The sequence below is a fragment of the Catharus ustulatus genome, chromosome 6, assembly GCF_009819885.2.
Source record: "Catharus ustulatus isolate bCatUst1 chromosome 6, bCatUst1.pri.v2, whole genome shotgun sequence".
NCBI lineage: Eukaryota > Metazoa > Chordata > Aves > Passeriformes > Turdidae > Catharus > Catharus ustulatus.
Genome location: NC_046226.1, coordinates 60,854,319 through 60,873,998, shown reverse-complemented (window position 1 = coordinate 60,873,998; position 19,680 = coordinate 60,854,319). Strand labels below are relative to the sequence as shown.

Genomic DNA, 19,680 nt, shown 5'->3' with positions numbered 1-19,680 from the left:
GTAGGTCTATCTACCTTTTCCATGTTCTTCCCTAGATTTTGAGTTTATATTTTTATTAGCTTACCTTAACAACGCAGGACAGAATCATCCAGAGGGCTCATGTCAGAAATTCTGAAACAGACATAGTATAAAACACAAAGCCTTTTAGTAAAGAAAGCAAATATTATGTTCTTTGCCACTTCAGCAGCTGAAGACTTACAAAATAACAGATGCACTCCATATAAGAGATTTCCTACAATTGAGCACAGCTTACCCAAGGAAAAGATTTGGGAACATGCTGGTGTTTCTTGTTTTCCAAAGATAAAGCAGCTCTAGTCACATCAAATGTCCTTATCTCTGGTACTAGCAGCTTTTGCCCTAAAATCAATTTGTTTGACTGTTAGATAAGTAAAGATTTTAAGCGTGGAAGCTGTACACTTGTTTAAAGTTACCTTTTTAAATCCTAGGAAGGCATTGTGTCCTCTGGGGTGGGAGACCAACACTGGCCCCATAAGAAAGCAAAACAATTGTCCTTAAAAACCTGCTTTGGAGTCTTTGCTGGTAAATCCATCATTAGCAGTAATCTGAAACAACCTGCTGGATGACATAATGCTTTGCAAGGTTTCAGATTTTAATAGAAGTTAGCTGCTTCGCCTTTCCCAATTTCCTACAAGGTTTTAAATGCATTTTTTACTTTTTACTTTTTTTTTTTTACTTTTTTCCCTCCATATTTCCAGCTCTGTTTCAACATGTGAATTAAAAAAAAAAAAAAAAAGCAAAGCTGAACAACACATTCCTGAGAAGAGCAAACTGATGACCCAGAAAGCATATGGGAAAGTCCCTCTGAGAGGCCTTTTTTTATTCAACCTGCAATACTTCATGTTGATGTGGTAACAGGGGTTCCAAGCAATTATTGAACTGCTTCAAATCAGCTTCTGAGATCATAATGCAGTAAAGATGACTCCCATCAAATACAGAGCTATAGAGAAAGTAATTGAAGGGTGAAGTTTTAAGAATTTTGTTGGTTGCTCCAAAGTCTGTAGTAGCTGCTTGTTGAATTCTGGAATAAATTTAAAACACAGGAGCTGCTTGCCCAAGTACTGCATTGCTTGGGATCTGCATTTTTGCCCCCACTACAATAGGTTGCCTTCAGTAATCTGAATTTGTTTGATGAAAACATATAATCTTTCACAAGCTAGCCAGCATGTTCCAAAAACGGGTGATTAAGCTTTCATATCATGTAACTTGGTTAGTAGGGCTAACAGATATACATTATCAGCATCTTTATTTTCTGTAATCAAAAATAATTACATATTACACTGTATTTGTCATTACTATAGTAAGGCCATAAATAATAACTGAAGATTTTTTCAACCACAAGTAAAATATTGCAAATAAACCAGCAGAAGGTATCTTAACTCATTTCAGGTCAAATTAAAAGAGGAAACCATAAACAGCAACTGATTAAGACTGTAAAACTGTTTGCTGCTTACAGCATGTGTAGATGTAGGATTAAATTCTCCTCTCTAGCCTTTCCATCCTAATAATTTTCAGTATTTAGTCAGCATCCTCTTAGCTATTAGTGCAGAGACATTAAGTGTTGAAGGGATTAACAGAAGCCAAGTTCACCCCAATTTTACAGGCAGAGAATGAAAGCAGAGGTGTTTTAGCGAGCACACAAGCAGTTTGTGCCCGTTCCAAACACTATGCTGCCACCTAGTCGACATCCAGCTGAACTGTGCTGTCCTGCATGCACTGCAGGTACACGTAATGAAAATAGAACGGTCTTCGAAAAAAGATCAGTGCAAGACTAAGTTAGCAGGAGCACTGAGAGCTCCACTTAAACTCCCTGTCGAGCAGCACAAAGCAGGCGCAACTGCAGCTCTCAGAACTGCAAAAAGAGTGGATGTGTTCAGGGAGAACTCCAAGCTGTTGCTTGTTTGTAGTTCTGGTTGTGAAGTACCTCTACCAAGTGTAAACAAGGAAATAATTAGCACCATCAAGTAGGAGATCAGTCCAAAGTGATGACATATGAGCAATTAACAGGTTTATGCTGAGTTAGCAAGTTCAGGCACTACCTGACTTTGGGAATATCTACTTTATATCCAGAAAGAACTGGTTTTCCTGAAGGCTGGTTTCCTTTTTTTATCCTCTCTTTTCTTTTAAATGTGTCTGACAAGTATTACTCTTTCCTCCACAAACCATTCCTCAACAGAACTTATACTAAAATTTCTGCTAAATATTTGGTATCCAAAGCTTCAGAAGGAATGATATTATTATCTCAGTGGGACATAATGTATAAAAATTGTTTCTTTGCTGCCTGAGCATCACAGATAATGTCAATATTAGTGACAAAAAAATCGACACTCATCACAGGAAAAAATATCCTAATTTTTGGTGTCTGCATGTCACTGTGAGTTAGAGTAAGGATGTCTCTGCAGCACCAGCTTTGGAACAGCTCCCACAGGAGGCCAAGAATGGCAGGAGAAGGCAAGGAGCAGCCTTGCACCAGAACACAATGTTTTATGTCTCCTCTCCATGACACAGTATCCCCAAAATCCCAGAACAGCAGAGACTGCAGAGAGCAGGTAGGATTCTCCTCCTTTGGGTACCCAGCCTGATACACGACCAACAGGTACAAGATTTCTGCAGGACAGAAAGCTTTCTGTAAAAATGCATTAGAAGACCATTATTACATTACAGGCTGATAAAAACTTGAATGCAAAAGGCAGAAGAAAGGAAAAACAGCAACACTTTTAAGATGACACCAATATCCTGAACACTATGATTTTTTATGTTAGCCTTCACCATGAACACGAACGATATGAACGAGATCTTACTAGAAATCCTCAGTAAGTGTGGATGTCTTACATATTTGTCCTAATTCTTAAGTGAATGACAAATTAGAACTTCCCAATTTTGCAGCTCAAAGCCCTCTACTGTTGTCCACACATTTAGTTTGGGGTTTTTTTTAAGATAAAACATATTACCACAGCACTGACACAGATATCCCTGGTGTTCATGTATTCCTCACAGACCAGGATGAAATTCATAATATGCCCAGAGGAAAGCAGCCTGGCTAAATTCAATTTGCATTTCCAGACTTTGGATGGGACATTGTATAAACAATCCACGAGAAAAGCACGACACTAAACCCTACATATTAAAAAAAAAAAAAAAAAAAAAAAAAAAAGGGAAAGACACCGCTCGCTTCGGGGCAGGCCCAAGATAATACGAGCGCTGCGGCCGCCCAGGTCCAGCTGGAAAACTGCTTTTTTCAAAAACCACATATAAAACCACACACACACCTTGCTTTCCCCACATACAAAACTACACACACCTTGTTTTCCCCAGCTCCAGGGGGAGGCTGTTCTCCGGCAGCACCAGCACCGAGCTCCGTGCAGCAGCAGCGGCCGCTCCCCTCAGGGCCCCGCTCCCCTCAGGGCCCCGCTCCCCTCAGGGCCCCGCTCCCCTCAGGGCCCCGCTCCCCTCAGGGCCCCGCTCCCCTCAGGGCCCCGCTCCCCTCAGGGCCCCGCTCCCCTCAGGGCCAGCCGGGCACGGAGGGGCAGCGCAGCTCTGTGGAAGGAACACCAATTCCCCGTTGTCCCAGGGCAGCCAGGGCAGGAGGCCTCACCCTGCCTGACTAGGCACAAATCTCCCTGCAAAGAGCCCTATTGTATTTCCGAGCCCCCGCGCCCTGCCCGGGCCCGGTGGTGCCCGAGGGAGCGCAGGGCACCGTGAGGGCTCCGTGTTGGGCACGCTCACAAAATACAGAAACACAGCTAACATACCCCAAATCCTTCACTCTGCCCTCTGCTGACACCATGGAAACTCGTTTTAAAGTCTACAGAAGCCAGAAGACTACTTACAAATTTTTCAGGACAACCGTGAGTAAAAAACACTTTTTATTCATCTCACACATCCCACCACACAGCTGTGAGCGCACGAGTAGTTTGCCCAGAATTTGTATTACTTTTTCCCAGACGTTTCTTGCTTTGTTGTTCGGGTTTGTTTTGTTTGGGGTTCAGGCTTCTTGATATAATAAATTAGATTTGTCTATTTGACTTTAAGCCATGACAATATTGTTCAATTTTATGGCTGTTAAAATGCACACAGCACGAAGGAGAAGGTGATTTGAGTTTTGGGCTGTACACAGCCCAACTTTGCTGCAGCACACGTGGTAAAGAAAATTATTCATAAAATCAACATTTCCAAAGCCCTCAAGTTGTAAAAGATATATTTTTAATGGGTTACCTGAAAGAACATTATTAAAATAAGCAGAATGATGATGAGGATACTCAAAGCTGCACTCTTACTCAGTCCAAATAATTTGTCATTAAAGTTTTGTTTTCTTGGCTGGGCAGCGTCATCAACACAGAATATCAAAGGAATATCCTCACAATGGTTTGTCAAACTCTGCTTAGCAACATTTCCAGAAAATGCTAAGAGAATTAAAATTCAAAGTATTATATCCAGCAATTTTTAAAAGCACCATTGTATAATGAAACACCACAACATTTTAAAGCTTTGAATTAAAACTGAAAGTATTATATCCAGCAATTTTTAAAAGCACCACTGTATAATGAAACACCACAACATTTTAAAGCTTCATTCAGAACAATTTCAAAATTGTATGCTGTTAGTTTTTACCACAGTGTCAGCTTATGACTTTACCAACTGAATTGTTCTCTGCCAAACCTAACATTCATTATTGCAATTATCAACATATCATTAATAAATCAACACTGAACAGCTGCATGGAAGAAGGCCTAGACATAGGAGGAAAAAGGGGATACAAAACCATATGAGTCAGGCAAGGCATAAGAGAAGAAGTATAATGTGAAAATGAGTGCTATAATCAAAAATTATGCAGGAACTTATTTATCAAGGATTTACATTTGGCACGGAATGCAAGCTGAAGTTATCTAATAACTGCTTGTTAGGATCCATTAATTTTGCTTGATCAAACTTGAAAGAGGCAAAAATAAGTGAGATAAAGAACATGATAAATAAATAAGTTTCCAGCAATTATTTAATTTCCTGGACAATAGGGAATAGATCTGACTTGCAGAAATATATATGCTATTTTAAAGAAAACAAAACACAAATTTGAAGGCAATATAGGAAATCTTTTTACTTATTTTCCTCTCTATACTGAAATTCAAGTATAAAATATACCAAAAAGTTGGGTTTTATTTAAGATGGTTTGTATTTCGCTGGATTATTGTGATCAACAACAGCATGAAAGCGTGATTTTCTTAAGTTTTATGTTGTCAGTGTCTTGCAGTAAAACCCACAGCAAATAATTATGCATATTTCATGTTACACATAAATCACACTTTATGGAAAATAGTCACTGTGGAATGAGTTGCCATTTTTCCCCCTGAAATCCTATGACTCACTTGGCAAAACCTGAAATATTAATTTGAAACGATACCTGGAATGGTAACATTTTCCAAAGCACAAGTCAGAAAGCATTCCTCTGCAGAAACCTTTAAATAAGTGATCTGGATCTCCCAGAATTTGGACTGCCACCAGTAACACAAGATTTATTCCTGCCAAGGCCACAGCTGGGAGCTGAGAAATGGCAGGAGCACAGGGCTGAAGTGCACAGACACATGGAAACAGGTCTGCACATATTGGCTCCAGCAGCTGCTGGAAATCCTGATGTTTGTAACTCTGCACAGCACTCCAATCTTCAAAATACTCTTGGCAATCTAAGTAGATTAACCTAGCAAACCTTCATCATCCCTCTGATGGTTTTCACCAGGAATTCCAAGTTTTAACCAGGCAAGTGTATAATTAAAAAGAAAAAAATCTGTTTTTTGAGGCAAAAACAATTTTAAAATCTTCAGATGTCATCTCAAATCTGCATCTGTCTTTATTGTAAATACCTGCTTTAGATCATGTGCCCATTTTTTATCCAAAATATATGTTTGATAGTGAAATATGCCAACCAAACACTATATTTCAATACATTTCTTTCTCAGCAAAATGTTATTGCTAAATTTAACCCAAATTCAATTAATTTATACTTGAAACCAACAGTGTCATTGTTGAGATATTTCATACAACAGTAATGTGACATTTATTTAGCAATTTTGGAGTCCATCAAATCCTATTTTTAGGAAGTAATATTTGCAATTATATCAGCTTATTTTGGATTGGTTGAATTTGCTTTTTTGTTGTAAAGTTCCTTGTGTACACACATATCTCTGGGGTAATTTAAACATAGTCCACCAAAGGAAAGATTAACTTTGTATTTTCACTTTATGTTATTTTAAAATTAGAGAATGGAAGCACGAATTCTTACAGATAATACAATTGGTATTTTTTTAGTTTAATAACCAGCTGGACTTCAAATTAATATTTCCACATTCTTGAAGTTATGTTCTTTTAGGAGTTCACCATATAACTAAAAAAACCATATTTAATGCTGAGCTTGCCTTAATGTGTTATACAAGCAATTTAGAGATGGTGAAAATGTCCAAGTGAGAAAATGGGAACAGTCCTCCTATTTGGCTTGCAATCACAAAACTCTATTTTATTACTCCATGCATAATAATTTTTCTGTATCTCTTTAATATGATCAGACCAGGTATCTGGAAGGAAAATTCAATTAGAGATGGACTACAGGAAGTAAGCTGTTCTTCAGACTTTCACCTTTTTTTGTGTCAGGCTCTCAGAACCACAATAGAACAGTTGTCCCCAGAAATTTTTGCTATGTTCTTCCAAATTATTAACTACTGAATTTAGACTGTTGCTTCTAAATTCAGCATCAGTCTTTTTGTCATGGTTTCTGACTAAGTAAAATGAGTTTATGAGAAATATATTTATAGAACAAAATATTGAAACACTTTCAAATTGAAATACTATGAATGAGATCTAGAACAAATATTAAAAGAAATAATTACTGGGATTCATTTTTGAAAATAATTAGCACAGCTGCTTAAAAATAACAAAAGGATAACAGAGAAAAACCAGGAATACAGCCCTAAAGGACAGACTACTCCTCTCCTCTTGGGATCAATGGCTCTTATAGGTAATATAACTACTGAGACATTGTGTTGCACAATATGAAAGAGAAATAAAATAAAATATTCTCTTCTTGAAGAGAATAAATACTTATCTTTTCCTCCCACATTAAATGGGTCCATGGGTCTTCCTACACTGTTTTTGTTATTTTTGCTGAAACCAAGGGGTGGGGAAAGGAATGCAGAAGAGGGAATTTTATTTCTTTCCATCATCCCCACACACCAAAAACATGTTTATGGACTCCTATCTGTGATTTACAAATAAAATTTCGGTTTCTGTGGTCTCAGTTTTTCCCAAAAAGACCTCCTTAGAGCAGGTGTATTTTCAATGCTTCTTGCTCTGGACATCTCCCCATTTTCTGAATTATTCCACATTCACATCACCCAACCAAGCAGTGATGGGTAATAAAGCTCCATTGTTCTGCCTGTTGAAGAAGCATTCCTGATCAAGAAATCAATTAAGTGTATACTTACCCTGTAGCTTTTTGCTATCAATGAAGCTATTCACAAGCTGTGTACACAATGAGCTGCTTCACTGAACAACACTCAGCATCAAAAAAAAGATTAACCCCCCCAAAAATGTCTGCTACAAGTGACAAGTTTCAAAACATTTTTTTTTAAATAAGAACTCCCTCCTTAAAGGAACATTTACATCACATCATGGTTTTCTTACAGTAAGAGCATAAACTCCACTCACTTGTGCAGGAAGTGTCATTTAATAAATAAATGGGTCAAAAAGCCTGTTTTAAGAACATAATTCCAAACATCTATCTCTCAACTACCCATGTGCAATACCTTAAAATAACGACTTGCTTTTTAGTTATAAAACTCTGCTCACACATATTCCTAGAATTACAATATCAGTTTTTTTAAAAATTAAATGAACATAAGAAAATGCATTTCTTCTGTATTTAGTTCCAATATAAAGGGTGACTTTTTGATCACATAAAACCCCACAAATTCTACAAAGGAATATAAAGCCTGTCACAATACTTGCTTAATATTTTTCTGGCATTTCTTAAAAATGGGTGTGGGATTAAAAAAATACATATTGTTATTATAAAGAATTTTTTTTTTCTTTTTCTCTTAAAAGAAAACCAAAACTAGCAAAATCAACGGGTGGTATTACTGGAAATAGCAACAGATCTAAAATTAGAACATAATGAACTCTGAAAGACTTAAAAGTACTTAAGTCCCTTCCAATTTTGTTTTTCATAATTGTGTTGCACAAAATAAGCTGGTGTAAGAGATTAGGGGGAGGGGAAAAATCAGAGGCTCTTTGGCTGACTGGATGCATTACATTAATTTCTTAATATGTGAAGGAGTGGATTACCCCTCTAACAGCAATAGGAAATTAGTTTCTTTATTTCTTCATTAAGACTGTGGGAGGGAAATTAATTTTCTACACTGGTTTTCAAAATTAATTGAATATATCTTTATTAAAGTGATAAATATATACACATACTTTTTGGTTGAAAGAATTCTCTAAATTAATCCTAAACAGACGTTTTCGTAGCAGTTTGGTAGCAGGTGCGTCTTTTTTTTTTGTTTCACTTTGTGATGTTATAAAAAAACCTTGCAAAACCAGATCACCAAATGTAAAAAAGATGATTATACTTAAAAGAGTTTTTATAATAAAGAGTAATTTTAGTAGCAATAAATAGCATATTGTTTAATTGTTCTTGCTTCCTACTCTGTATTACAGTAATTTCATGATTATAAACCGCACCTGATTATAAGCCACACGTTACAATACAGAGTGTGATAAAAGGTATCTGTTCTATCACCATCTGTTGAGGGTGGGGGCAGTGATCCTTATCTCCACGGGACATATTCTGCTAATGGGCCATCCACTGAAACCAGGCAGGGCATTGTTCTTTATCTTTTCACAACCCATCCTTCCTCCAGCCAGTCATTTTCTGCTCATGGCCATTGAGTCCCACTGTGGGACTGATAAAATTACTGCATCCCATTGGAAGTTGCTCCAGCCAGGGGAAAGAGCCCAACATTTCTTACCAAGATAAAAACAGAGGTTTTGGGACACTAAGGGAGCCCCTTTCTCCACTGGACTCCAGAGGAAAACCGGATTTCTCCACATCACCACTGGACCTTTAGAGGGAAACTGCACCTTGTACAGAAGCACTGCTCCAACTGAATCACATCTGTCACTGCAGGAGGATGCAGCCACCATGGAATGGGACTGCTGCCAACACCCTGCCTGACAGGGTGTCAGGTTGTACTCTGACTGTGTCAGGGTTTGGAGTTTGTTTCTTTGTAGTACTGTATTTCTATTTTAATTTCCCTAGAAAAGAACTGTTATTCCTAATTCCCATATCTTTGCCTGAAAGCCCCTTGATTTCAAAATTATAATAATTTGGAGGGAGGGGGTTTACATTCTCCATTTCAAAGAGAAGCTCCTGCCTTTCTCAGCAGACACCTGTCCTCCAAACTAAAACAGCAACTTTTCATTCTTTGCCCATATATAAGCCGCATCTGATTATAAGCCGCACTTCGGGTTCGGACCAAAATTTTAGTCTAAATTGTGCGGCTTATAATCATGAAATTACTGTGCTTTTGTTCCTATGTTCTTGCAGGTTTTGTTGTGCACTTCAGTGTCTTTGCTTTCCAACATACAGATCTATGCATGAAAAAAATTGGTTTTATTGCTTTTACAAGAAACCACAGTTTTTAAAAGCATCACCCACCTAGCTTGAAGTTGTTGCCTTGAGGTTCCTTCTTGTATGCATTGGTTCTTGGAGGAATTTACAGAGCATCCAAAAGTTGCTCACTTTACCTCCTATGGCTGCAGTTTTGTATGTTTGCATTGTAAATGTATTTCCTGTGGTGTACTTACACCATGGCATCAGGATTTTCTTTTCTTTGGATTCTACAGTACTCTTTAGTGCAAAGTGAACCACCTCAAAGTGACCTTATGCCAGCAGTATTGGTATTTAGCCTTCCCTTGTATAATTGGTATAAGCATTTTTGTAACATCTTTCTTATACAAAAAAGTAAACCACAAGCATTTTTCTAGAGAACTTGGACAGTTCAGCATTGGGGAAAAAAGCCAAACTACTGATGGCAGTGGTGATTCCACCACAGCAGAATCCAAGGGCTTACTAAGGAAAGCAAATTTGCCAGGCCTTTAAACCATCACACCCTTCAAGTACTCAAAAGAATAAGAAAATTCCTAACAAATTCATAACAGAATCCTAAAATTTTACTTGTGTTCCTTAAATACATTTATCAGAGAACAGAACTTCTCATCCTTTGTTCAATGACAATTAAAAGTCTGTCCTATTCCATGGGGAATATAAATAAACATGCCCAAAACTCTATCAACACATTTAAATTTCATGTTTTGTTTTTAAACTCAAATGGTCAGCTTTCCAACTCCTGCCATCTTTCACATGATTTACTGTATTACTCTTTTCTTAGAGAAAAACATAAGAAATAAATCAGAAGAGCTTCATCTCTGAAATTGAACTACAGTTACTGTAAACCCAAATTTGTGGTATGAAAAGGAAAAGTGGGATACAGTAAATAATTAAACAATGGGGGGAAATTCAGCTGATGTCCTTAACTGGAAGTTAATAGGAAGCTCTTGTTTGTTTAGTAAAACAAACAACATCTTAATTATGGACACAAAGAGTATAGGGGTTAAATATGCAAGATTTATGTTGGACAGAAGCAAGACTGTCTCAAAAACATTCACACACCATGATTCAAGCCTCTTGTTGAATCCATTCCACTGGAATAACTCTTCTCTTTCACAGCTGCCAATCATAAACTTGCAAAATGTACCTGGGAAGAAGAGGCAGCACAAGTTATTAATGTGTTTATGTAATTTACTGCTTGATCTCTAGCTAAAGAAAAGAATTTGAGTGAGTCCACAGAGCATCTTCATTAATACTTTAATCATAATTTACAAAGATAAAATAAAATGCATCTTTGTCCAGAGAAACAATTTAATATTCATGCATAGAGACAAAAAATGTTTCAACTCTAGCTCCTCTTTAGGGGAGCAGGAAGAAGCAGAACAAAAGGGAGTATGGATAAAAATTAAGTAGCAGACAAGGTTATAAATACCTAAGGAAATGAGTCAATGGTGAAATAATCAAAGAAAGCATCACAAAAAGCTTGCTCCTTAAAAAGGAAAATGCGTGATCCACACCACAACTAAAATGACCCCTTCTCTTGTGGAAGCCCTTGCAATATGAAAGATTGGAGCCTCTCCCAATAAACTGCAGTTGTTTATTGCTGCTTTAATTGCCTCCTGCATTTATGGAGGAGGCTGTTGAAGGCCCTGCCATGTCACACAAATTCCTTCTGTCACAGCCACAGCAAAACCCACCACATTAAATCCCTTTCTTCCAAGACATCTTTTTAAATAATAAAAAAATTGCTCCCCAAGACCCAGAAGCAAGGAAACTCCAGAAGACTTTTCATATTCGACTCTGCAATCTCCAGATTTACAAAAAAAAAAAAAAAAAAAAAAGGAAAAAAAAAAAGAAAAAAAGAGAAAAAAAGGAAATAAATAATTTTATAGAAAGCATCCTCAAACCATCTTGAGCCATCAGGGCTCAGTAACCTTCTCCAATACACACCTAAAGCTTTGTGTGAATGTGACAATGTGAGGTTCTCCTAAAGCACAACTCAGTTAATTGCTTGCTCACCTGCCCAGAGTAATCCAGATTATGTTCCCAAGAAGGGACTCTCACTAAGCATTAGAGTTTGACATCCACTGTGAAATATTTTGCCTTTGATAGAAATACCAAGAATTGTATATACACCTGAGATGCAGTCACTAAAAATATTTTGCGGGAAACAAAGAGGGATCCATAAAGCAAAAAGAGACAGAATTTGTACCACTACTCCTTGCTGGAACACTCTGCATAGGGAGACTGCTGAACTAAATTTTCTGCATATTTTCTTAGGCAGAGAGACTATTTAGACAGCTTGTCATCACTGATCTTAATAACATTTTTAAGAAAAATTTCTGTCTAGTCTACAAGTGTTTTTAGAACCAGTTTTTACAACACAGCAAAGAATGACGGCATCCTCAAAAGAGCAGTGTTGGCTTTGCCTCACACACGTGGAATTCTGTCATTTGCACTAAAATCCCCAGAACTTTCATTTGATTACTTCTACAAAATCAGTAATATTCACTTTACTCTTTATAGGGGTGTGGAATGTCATTTTCCAGAAACTGTAATCAATATAAAAAGAACAGCACAATATGCAGGGAAAAATTACGTGAAAGAGTTAAAATGTGATCAATTTAATCAACCCTAATAACCATTCCATCTCCTTAGTTAAAAGCACCTCTCTCAGTTAAAGTTGTCTTCTACTCACCACTACAAATAAATTGAATTTTTAAGATTACATGTCTAACAAAAACTTAAAAATCCCTTTCTCACCATAAATCCTCAAGCAACTCTCCCACAATCACAAACAAGTTCCTTGTGGATCAACCAAACCCTAGCAGACAGAAACTGCCCGTATCACAGCAACAAACATAAAGTTTACAAATATATCTCCACAGTTACCACAATAAATGCCAAGTATAATAGAAACACCGATATCTTTTGTATTAGTGCACGTCAGAGGCTGCATCGCTGCTGCATCTGGGCAGGAATAAAACAGCCAAAGCTGCCAGTGTGCTGCTGCATCACTTCACCTACAGACAACTCACAAGCTCGGTTTTGTTAGAGAATTAAACCTTTCCAAGACATAGCTTTGTCTTCCGTGCTTTGATAACAGATCCTCGGCAGGAACATTCCAAATTGTAAATGGAAGTGTTGCAGGAGAAAGCTGAGAGGCCACCACACAGCTCCCTCTGCTGTGAGCCAGGAAAGGAATGCAAGATCTCAGCTCCATGGAGAAATGGGTTACGGGGCAAACAAGGGAGTGCAACAGAAATAGCTAAGGAGCTAAATACAAAGCCCAGACCTCAGAAAGTTGAGATAAAGTGGAAACATCGAGGCTTGGGCTCTGCTAGAAGACAGTATCAGAATCAGAGATGGCTGAGGCTGGGGGAGGTCAGGGCATTGAGTCCATCCCGCCCCAAGAGGGGACACTGTGGGGACACTACTGCCAGCTTTGTGCATCTCCATGAACAGAGACTCCACAACCTCTCTGGGCACCCTGTGCCCAGTCACCTCCTCAGCCAAAAAAAAAAAAAATTCCTTACATCCAGAAGGAAGCTGCTGTGTTTCAGTTTGTACCAGCTGCCTCTGGTCCTGTCACTGGGCAGAGAGCCTGGCTGCAGCTCCTGGACATCCTCCCCTCATCCATGTGGCTGCCCAAGAGCTTTTGTCCTTGCCCAGTGACCTCAAATACCAAACCCAAATGGGCTCCTTTCACTGATCAAGAAGTAACTCGCCAAAGCATAACAAAACTGTACCAAGAAAAGCCAGAAGCAGATTTTCATCACTCTGCTAGGTTTTGACATGATTTTTTTTTTTTGCCATGCACATATTTGAGACCATATAGCTTTTGAATGAACCAATTTAAGGTGACAGTTTTCCAAAACTATTTTGTGGAATGCTCACATCAGGGTATTTCTGTAGAAGTCTCACAACCTAATAGTTTTTAATAAGACCAAATTTTTTTTTTTTCTATGAGAAACCTGCTGCATCTAAAAAAAAATTTGAGCAACTGACAATGCAGAATTTTAATCCTGTTAGACATTCTCAGAGCTGACAGCACTGGGCCCGTTACTGAAATCAGACTGGGTGTTTGTGTCCCCTTCAGCACTGGTGACATTTCTATTCCCTTCCAAATAAATACAAAGGCAACTGCATTTGTATTTATTTGGAAAATAAATACATATAAATAAATAATAGCAATAAATATAATAAAAACAATACTAATAAATACAAAAGCTAAGCCCTGAAAAGTTTTTACTGACCATCTGTAAGCATTTTTAGTTGAATAACTTTCCCATAAAGGTTAGAATATTATAACAGTAGCCAACTTTATTAATTGCATTTAAAAGTACTTTTGTTATTTATGTGTTATTACAAGTGTCTATGATTATTTCTGGCCAATACAAATTATCTCACAGCCTAGTGATTAATAATCAAATATTTAAAATGTGCAGTAATAATTACTTTCTTAAAATATTTTTGAAAATTCATGCCTGAAACTTAACAACTAACATTGGTCTATCAACCAGTCCCTAAAATCCTAGTTATTTTGCTACTAAACCCCTATTTTTTTCATGTTTCTTGCTTTTCCCCCTACACTGTCATAGGATATTTGTGCCAGAATTTTATTTTTTCAATTGGAAAAATCACTAGCAGTCTTCTGAAGGAGAAAAGCAACAACTTCCACAGAAGCTAATCAGCTAAATTCAATTTTTAATTGTAAAGAATCTCATGATGAACACTTAAAAGACTCCATCACGCCTTGTGGGGATGAAGCAATCACCTTAGCTAAAAATGAAGTGATTTGTGCATCTGAATCCAAGGCACATTTAAAATACTACTATAATGCCATTAAAATAGTAATGTTGATTCCAAGTAAAGATTTACTTGATGAGAGATTGTGTCAAACTGTTACATATAGATAAAAACTCACAAAAGAAGGGCCTTGGTAAAACATGGTTCAGGCCTTGTTCCTTTGGCTAAGCTGGTCTGATAAGGTCCTGTGAGAAAAGAATAGTACGGTGGGAATCAGATAACAATCTGTTCTTGTAAGACAGTTTGCACCTGCAAAAAGAGAGATTCTACCTGTGTGAAACATCCTCTTTCCAGGAGATTACGGATGTAAACATATCTAGAAGGAGAAAAGTTTGATGGAGATGTGCACTAGCCATTCCCAACCAATGAACTGAGTTTCAATGAGTTGCTGGCCAGTTAAACATGGTGCCTTCTGAGAATCACATAAATATGAGGTATGTGGATAAAGATTCAGCTATTCTTCATGAGAAACAAGTGTCTCTATTGCAACATCAAACAACATAATACAATTGTTCATGTATTTTAATAGACCAGCCAATTTAACTGAAGAAACAAGCATTCTACAGGAAGTAGTAAAGGACACCAGCGAGTACCCAAAAAAGAAGTTTTCTTTTTCAAATATGGCCTGGTCTAGAAAAACCCTCCCCTCCTGCATGTACTGTGTGGAATGGGATCCCAGATGTTGACATGCTTATTGCTGAATATGATAGTCAAAGCCCTTTGATATTAACTGCAGAAAACCAATAGTTAAAATCTGTTACATTCAATTACCTCTAACAAAAGACCATTACTCCTCAATCAAGCCACCTGGACAGAAATTAGGTTAACAAACATAAGAACTTCAAATAGTTCTGTGTAAAGGACAAATCTATACCATATGATTCAGGATATCAAATAAACCATTGCAAAGAACAGACTAGATACACACAGCTCCACATATCCTTGGTGAGAGGATTTGTAATTCTCAATTACATTTGTGTCATTTCATTATCAATCAACTGATAAATACTGCATAAGAAACTGAACAGTAAGATTTATTACTTGAATTATGGATCCAAAGTCCTCCTAATCAAAAATCAGTAAAGCATATTATTCTTTACTGTACTGAAATGCATACCTGAATAGTAAATTAGTATTTCAGCAAAATAATCAGTATATTCAAAATCAAATGATCAGTGAATAAACATCTTAGATTGGTACCATCTTACTTTTGTGGGGGATACACAGTCCTGGTTCAACTCAGCAACATCATATTTAATTTCTCCAACGTTTTACCAAACATCACAGCAAGTGAAGTTCTAAAATACAAGTAAATAAGTGTACTAGCTAGTATGGTAAATAATTTAGAGATATTTTTAGAAACAGGAATTATATATTCACCCAATGTTAAAAACAAGTGATATAAATTAATTTCCTATTTTCCTCTTCTCAGAATATTTTAATTATATACTGTATACTGGTATTTTCAGAAGAGGTTGATGAAAGTAATGTCTTAATTGATAGTTCCATCCTTCTGAGCATCTTCATCACACAACTTGCAAATCAAAGCTATTTCACCTGAAAAAATACTACACAAGTAGCAAAGTTATGTGCAAAAGCTATTTCCTGCTATGCCAGATTAAAAACTGCATGTACATGGGAAATGTTCTATTTATCCCAAGCACTTGCTGCACCCTTTTTCACTTACCTTTATATTTTCTATGATCTGCAGAACAAACCAGAACTCAGGCACACTTCTTTCTACTACCTATAGCATAAGCTTTCACACACCCATTTTCCGGTGTAGCCATCCTGAGTGGGAATTCACTGCCAATCCTCAAGTAAGAGTTGGAACCCCTGAGCTCACAGGAACACACAGGAGAAAGTCACAGTCTTCTCCAAAGCAAAAGATTTTGCTGTCCTGCTTGCCCAATGTATAACAATTAAATATTTTTTGTTACATCTCAAGAATAAATAAACTATACTGGTTTTGTGTCACATGGTTTTGAAAAAGCTGCACCACACCTGCACAAGCACCCATGCACACACAGACAGAAGACACTTCAAAATCTTTTGCTAAAAGCTGCAGAGTCAGAAACATTTGGGAAACCACTGATGAGTGTTAAAGCTCTGAGGGCCTCTCCCTGCATTGCTGCTCCATCTTCAGAGCAGGGGTCAGTTCCAGCAGAGACTTCGGATGGGGCTGATCCGTCCCTCTGAAGCCTGCTTGGCGGATATGGGCAGGGCCAGGGGGTGAATTCACATCCACTCCCCGGAAGGAATACCTGAGCAACTCCAAAAATCTTTTCCCCCCTCTATCAGCAGTGATACACAATACTGGCTCAGCAGAATGGAGATTACCTGCTACTCGTACAGCAGAGTTTCCTCACACAAAGCTGTTGTTACGACACAAAAGAAGTTCCCACATTGGCATGCAGGTATTTTACTTACACCTGAATGCGCCGCAGAGTCCTTGTACATTCATGCCCTTGCACTGCAGCTGTCAGCAGCTATTTCACTGCTGGCACCACCCTCTCTGAGACACTCAGCTAGGAGCTCAGGGGTTGAGTAGAGGGGCACTCGACAAAGCTGTAAGGCCCTTTACAAAGTAATGGTGGTTTCTCCTGCCTTCCAACAAGTAGCAGCCAAGTATTCTTGTCTCCTTAGCATTACCTAGGTTATAAACAACCTATACTGTTTTTTTCCTAAAATATCCTTATCTTAGTTCTCCACTGTGTTATAAGCACATACACAGAATACAGAATTTTCTGTTGAGATCTCCACCAGCTAAAAAGCATTAGAATCATCCTAGCTAGTAAGTTATATATTCATCAAGTGCCTCTAAATGGCAGCGTGTTGATGTCATAAAGTAAATATTTAACTACAGTCATCATTCCTTGGAACAGTTCTCCTTTTTTTCACATATCAGAAGTTTCTGGTTTTCTCTAGGGAATTTCTGAACACTTCCACTAGTGTTATCCAATACCCCCTCATTCTACTCTTTCCTACTTCTGTATACACAAGTCACCCCAGCACTTAAATAAAGAATACAATCCAAAGTCACTACTGGAGGCGTGCAAGCACAGACACAAATCACTGTCAGTCCCTGGATTTCCTAGTAGCAAAATCATTCCACTCATTTATCCCGAGAGTTTCTTTGGTGTGCAGCTTTTAACCCAACCCAGCCTATCCCAACATTTTTCACATAGTTAATGTTTCCAACACGCAGTATTAAACACATCCTTACAGCAGATGTGAAGTGCTTCATTGCTTCTCTCTTGTCCTTTGGAGAAGCCCAAAGAGACACAGATCCATGTGCTCAGCCTGGCCCCTGCTCTGGGAAGGAGGTGGGAGCTCGTGGTGCAAACCAGCCTCATGCATTTCAGGGAACCGCTTCAGCCCCTTTTTAGCCTGTCAGGTTAAGGTTTACCGTCACTGACAAACAAACAAACAAACAAAACCAAACAGGAAAACGCATAAACAAAAAACCCAAAGCAAAACAAAAATGTTTTCACATGTGTGAAACTACTGCCTGGTGCTTTCAGCGCGGAAAGCTTGGTGGAGGCCAGGCTCTGTGATACTCGGTCAGTGCTTAGGTAACCGTGGAGCAGCAGCACCTCCTGCCAAGCCCGCCTGGGGAGGCACACCCTGCCCCGTGCGCTTTCCTCCGGGGGAGCAAAGCCAGCTCCTCACACCGCCATTGAGCCAGGGCACAAAGAGTCCGGCTTAACAGAAGACGGGATTTGCAGGAGCACAAAGGACCTGCTGCCTACGCCGCACCGGGGCCCGGGCAGGTGTCTGGAAACAAAGCCCAGGTAGAGCCCGAGGGACGGCCCGGGCACTGCGGCCCCAGCGCTCCCCGAGCCGCCTCAGCCCACGCTCCGGGGGCGTTTCTGTGCCCGCCCGGGGTGGCCTCACCGCGGCGGGGGCGGCCGGGGAGCAGCCCCGTGACTGCGCCGCGCCCTTCCAGGAAGGAAGAGCTGCAGCACCGCTCTGGAGAGGCTGTCCCAGCTCCTGATCCACTGGGATCCTATACCACAAACCCGGAGAGGCTGTCCCGGCTCCTGATCCACCGCACCGCTCCGGAGAGGCTGTCCCGGCTCCTGATCCACTGGGATCCTATAGCACAAACCCCGGGGAGGCTGTCCCAGCTCCTGATCCACTGGGATCCTATACCACAAACCCGGAGAGGCTGTCCCGGCTCCTGATCCCACCGCACCGCTCCGGAGAGGCTGTCCCAGCTCCTGATCCACTGGGATCCTATACCACAAACCCGGAGAGGCTGTCCCGGCTCCTGATCCCACCGCACCGCTCCGGAGAGGCTGTCCCAGCTCCTGATCCACTGGGATCCTATACTACAAACCCGGAGAGGCTGTCCCAGCTCCTGATCCCACCGCACCGCTCCGGAGAGCTGTCCCTGCTCCTGATCCCACCGCACCGCTCCGGAGAGGCTGTCCCGGCTCCTGATCCACTGGGATCCCACCACACAGCCCCGGAGAGGCTGTCCCAGCTCCTGATCCCATAGCACAGCCCCGGAGAGGCTGTCCCAGCTCCTGATCCACTGGGATCCCATAGCACAAACCCGGAGAGGCTGTCCCAGCTCCTGATCCACTGGGATCCCATAGCACAAACCCGGAGAGGCTGTCCCAGCTCCTGATCCCATAGCACAGCCCCGGAGAGGCTGGCCCGGAGCCGTTCCGCCCGGATCCCGCGGGGACAGGTAGGGCAGCGCTGGGAAGCGGGATGAGATGCTCCTTCATCCGCGGGTGCTCCCCGGGACATGGCCCTGCTCCCCCCGGGAGCCGGGCAGCAGCGGGGGAGCCCCCGGCGATGTCCCCGGGTGGCTGTCGCACGTCCCCGCCTCGGGCGCAGATCGTGTTTCCACCTGCGTCGTTTCCACCGTGCAGAGTTACGGGTTCATTTCATGCCTCTGACCAAACCAGCTTTGTACCTGTTCCCATCGGGGAGATTTTATTACCTCCTCCGGCAGCGAAGGCGTAGCTCTGCAGTTTCAGAGCCTGCCTGGGGCACCTTGCGGGGGCTCTTTCCCCGACAATTCACCGACAATTCGGGCTGCCTGCTCTGTTTGGCCGGGAGAGGAGAGCAGGAGGCGGCGAGAGCGGTGAGCTGTGCGGTGTTACACAACGAGAGCTCCGCAAGAGACAGGCAGGACCAGTTCGGGTCGGTGTCTCTTCACGGGACCCATTAGGCTGCAGTGCGTG

General features: G+C 40.2%; 2 protein-coding genes across 2 annotated transcripts in view; both read right to left on the bottom strand.

Moving 5' to 3' along the window:
* The window catches only part of CCDC73 (coiled-coil domain containing 73), a 92,799-nt gene that overhangs the window by 55,258 nt on the left and 17,861 nt on the right, over positions 1-19,680 (bottom strand). The window contains exon 3 of the mRNA XM_033062377.1: positions 65-111. Within this exon, the coding sequence (XP_032918268.1) occupies positions 65-88 (24 nt within the window). The 5' untranslated portion in view covers positions 89-111. The remainder of the gene's footprint in view (positions 1-64; positions 112-19,680) is intronic.
* LOC116997525 lies at positions 18,350-19,173 on the bottom strand. Its single transcript, XM_033062380.1, has 2 exons — positions 18,502-19,173; positions 18,350-18,451 (listed from the first exon to the last, which is right to left on the bottom strand). Exons 1-2 carry the CDS (start codon positions 19,119-19,121, stop codon positions 18,373-18,375), a joined length of 699 nt encoding a protein of 232 aa, XP_032918271.1. The 5' UTR covers positions 19,122-19,173; the 3' UTR covers positions 18,350-18,372.